General features: G+C 40.8%; 1 protein-coding gene across 1 annotated transcript; it reads left to right on the top strand.

Annotated features, from left to right (window-relative positions):
* The first annotated feature begins 272 nt into the window (after positions 1–272).
* LOC110114799 lies at positions 273–3,687 on the top strand. The gene is made up of 5 exons (XM_028692391.1): positions 273–1,103; positions 1,220–1,384; positions 1,505–1,817; positions 1,877–2,026; positions 2,219–3,687. Exons 1-5 carry the CDS (start codon positions 273–275, stop codon positions 3,685–3,687), a joined length of 2,928 nt encoding a protein of 975 aa, XP_028548224.1.
* The last annotated feature ends 281 nt before the right edge of the window (positions 3,688–3,968 follow it).

Below are 3,968 nucleotides of genomic sequence, written 5' to 3'. Positions count from 1 at the left end.
ATATAGATAGGACTGGAAGGTTCATAGAGGAAGACAGAATGAAGAAAGAAAAATTGTAACGAACGGGATCGATCGGATCAGCCGATTGTTCGAATGATTTCGAATGAGAAAAAAGTATCTATGCATTCTTTTTCCCTCAAAATCCTCCCATTATCTCTAAAAATCACACTTTGGATTCTCCCTTGTTGGTTGGAGGGGACTTCAATTGTATTTTGGCGCAGGAGGATAAGAAAGGAGGCAAGGCCTTTCATTTTTCTCCAGCTACAAGTGATATGGCTAATTTCATGTTGGCAAATGACTTGATTGATCCTGGGTTCGCGGGTCCTGCTTATACTTGGACTAATAACAAAGATGCTAGGAGCCGAATTTTTTCAAGACTGGATCATTTTTTGGTAACTTCTCCAATTCTTGATGCTTTTCAGGGATTGAAGGTTATGCTTCTCACCATACTTGCTTCAGATCATCCCATCCTGTATTGTATATTGGGAGAAGTGAAGAGGAATTATTCTCATTGGATAAAGTTTGAAGATGTATGGGCTAGCTACCCAATGGCATGGCATTTAGTATCGGAGAAATGGAAGGTGGAGGACTTGGGTAGTGAGTCACATAAACTTCAAAAGAAATTCCAGAGGATGTTGAAAGCACTGTTCTTTTGGAGTAAGAACAAACTGAAAATGCTTAATCAACTGAAGGAAGATCCTGATAGAGAAATTAAAGCTCTACAAGAATTGGAATGTTCTCCTAATGGGTTGAATGATATTCAACCTGAAACATTGAGATACAAGGTACAATTATTGAATAGTACACTTGCTCGTATTATGACTTGGTGGAGACAACGAGCTAGGGTGAAGTGGATTGAGAACGGGGATGGTAATACTCACTTCTTCCACTCCATGGCATTGGCTAGAAGAAGAGCTAAATGCATTGACTCCATTAAGCAACTCGATGGCACGGTTGTAACTGAGAATGGGGAGATTACAAGGGCTATTCACAGTTTTTTTGAGATGAAATGGCATGGGAATGCAGTTGTTGAGAGTGGATGGCCTTCTTTTGAAGACCAAAGAAGGTGTCTAGAACAGGTTTCTGAAATTTTGGAGAATGAGGTCACAAGGGAAGAAATATGAATTGCTTTTTGCTCTTTGGGCCGGAACAAGGCACCTGTAAGAGATGGGGTAACGGCTTCTTTTTCAAGTTTTTCTGGAACATTGTTGGGGAGCAGGTAATGAAGGCTTGCTTGGAATTCTTTGAGTCTGGTATTATGGATCCACAATGGAAGGAAACGGTTGTGGTATTGTTTCCTAAGGTGAATAATCCAGATCAACCTTCAAAGTTCAGATCTATTAGCTTGTGTCAAAAAATCTATAAGATTGTGGCTAATGTCTTGGTGAATCGGTTCAAAGGAATTCCACCAAGATGAATCTCTGAGGAGCAGGCTGCATTTGTTCAGGGGAGGTCAATTTCAAATCATTGCTTGTTGGGGCAAGAATTGATGAACAAATTTCAGGTTTCTAAAGCGACCAAAGGGTTATTAGCATTGAAAGTGGACATGGAGCAAGCTTATGATAAGATGAGCTGGAGAACTTTGGAGCTTGTTCTGAGGAATATGGGGTTCCCTCCTAAGTTCAGTTCATGGGTGCTGAGTTGTGTGCTGAATCCTAGGTTCTCTATTCTAATTAATGGGCAACTGTCGGAGGGGATTTTTGCTGACTATGGGTTCCGTCAGGGGTTCCCATTGTCACCATACCTGTTCATTCTCTGTTCTGAGTTGCTTTCTGCCTATTTCCACCATAACTTCAAGGAGTTGGGTGTTCCAATTAGTAGGGGGGGCCTCTGGTCTCCCACCTGCTATATGCTGACAATATTTTCATTTTTGCAGGTACATCTATTCCAAATGTGAAGAAGGTGACGTCTATCCTAGAGGACTATTGCTCGTGGACTGGTCAGAAGGCTAATAAAAGCAAGTTTGCTATACTTTTTAGCAAATCGACCTCCTCTTCTACAAAGTCTCGTCTTGCAAAGATCACAGGTTGCAGGAAGGTGGAAGAGATGGAATATTTGGGTCTCAAGCTTGCTTTGAGAAGACTTGCAAGGAAAGACTTTGCTCCTTTAGTATAGCAGGCTCGGTCTAAGAAATTGACATGGGGAATTAGACATTTATCGTTGGCTGGACGGGTCACTCTAAGAAATTCTGTTTTGTTACCCTCTTCTATTTATTCAGTGACTCACTCATTTGTGCCGAGATCCATCTTAAATGATATTGAGAAACTTTGTAAAAGATTCCTCTGGGATATTGATGAGAACCACAAAAGCATTCATTATGCCTCGTGGAAAAGTCTTTCTAAACCAAGGAGGATGGGGGGACTTGGGTTTCATGCAAATTCTAAATGGGTTGGACCCTTAAGATCTCATATTACATGGGAGTATATCAGCAAACCTACAAGTTTCTTTCATAGATGTATGAAACAGAAGTATGGAAACTGGCCATGGGTTGCTGATTTCAAGCGTGGTGATTCGACGGTGTGGAAAATTCTTTGTGATGGAGCAAACAGCTTAGCTTGTTGTGTTAGATGGAAGGTGTGTAATGGAAGGGACATTAACATTCTAAACCATACTTGGATCTGGGACAGATCGATAGCATTGTGGCCGACGTACTGTGACATAGCAGCTTTGGAAGATCGGACTGTTTCTGATCTTATTTCACCGGCCGGAGATTGGGATAAACAGAAACTTCTTATCTGTTTTGGAGAAGACAGAATTCTGGAGATGAAAATTTGGAGTGAGCTGCATGAAGACGTTCTGGAGCTGATGAAAATTCCAATTGGATCTACTATATCAGCTATGGTTTATAACAGCAGCTTTCTGGGAGAAGATGATCCATGTTGTGCAATCCTGAAGGCTGGATTGAGGCCAAGGGTGCGTATGTTCTGGTGGAGGGTGTATAAAAACATTGTCCCAACCAATAGTTGGCTTCTTGCTCGGGGATTTGATGTGGATGTGAAATGTCCTATGGGTTGCAATATGTGTGAGGATTTGAACCATATTACAACTGATTGTAAACAACTTATGGAAATTTTGGATATTCTGGATAGTTGGGGTTTGTATACCCCACGGTTTGCTGATTTTTCTGCTCTGCAGGTGGCGTTGGAAGAGAATGTCAAGTCCAAAGACATAGGTATGAAGTTGTATTGTCTTACTGTTTATCATTGTTGGTTGAATAGAAATGCGGTGAAACATGGAAAGGAGGTCTCTACTCAGGTTTTTATGGCAGCAAGTATTTTAGAAAGCCTTAATCAAGATGGTCTTTTATTTCACTTGGAGCAACGGGACACTGTTCAATCCTTTGGATTGTGTTTACATTCTTCTTGGTGTCCCCCCCCTACAAGGTGGTTGAAGATCAATGTTGATGGAGCCTTGCTTAGATCAAATGCTGGAGGAATTGGGATTGTGATAAGGGACAGCTATGGTAAACTAATTGTTGCGGCTGGGTGGAGTATATGTCATTGGGACAGCACTCAAGTTGAGATGATGGCTATTCAGGGTGTTGGTAAGCTGATTGCAGAATGGATGTATGAACTGAATGGGGTCATTGTGGAAGGGGACAGTGCAAGTGTCATAGAGCATATGCAGAATTTTCAATTTAAGGAACTATGGAAGCTGCAGTTAGAAGATTGGGATAAATGGAATTAGTTGAAAATGTTCCAGAAGGTAGTCTTTGTGCATACTAATAGGAGGTTCAATATGGCGGCTCATTTTTGTCCACAAAGAGCAATAGATAGATCTTTTCTTTGGGATAGAGGAGATAGTAATAATGAGATTCCTCAATAATTTTTTGATATTCTTGAGGATGATAGTTGTTCTTCTTTGTTGTTTAAGGGCATGTTGTCCTTGTTTTTGTTACTTGTTTTGTAATGTTTTTTAGATGAATGCAAATGCAGAAGTTCAGCTCAAAATCCTCCCATTGCGTATTG

This window comes from Dendrobium catenatum, unplaced genomic scaffold (genome assembly GCF_001605985.2).
Source record: "Dendrobium catenatum unplaced genomic scaffold, ASM160598v2 original_scaffold_189877, whole genome shotgun sequence".
NCBI classification, from domain to species: domain Eukaryota; kingdom Viridiplantae; phylum Streptophyta; class Magnoliopsida; order Asparagales; family Orchidaceae; genus Dendrobium; species Dendrobium catenatum.
This window is presented reverse-complemented; position numbering and strand designations above follow the sequence as displayed.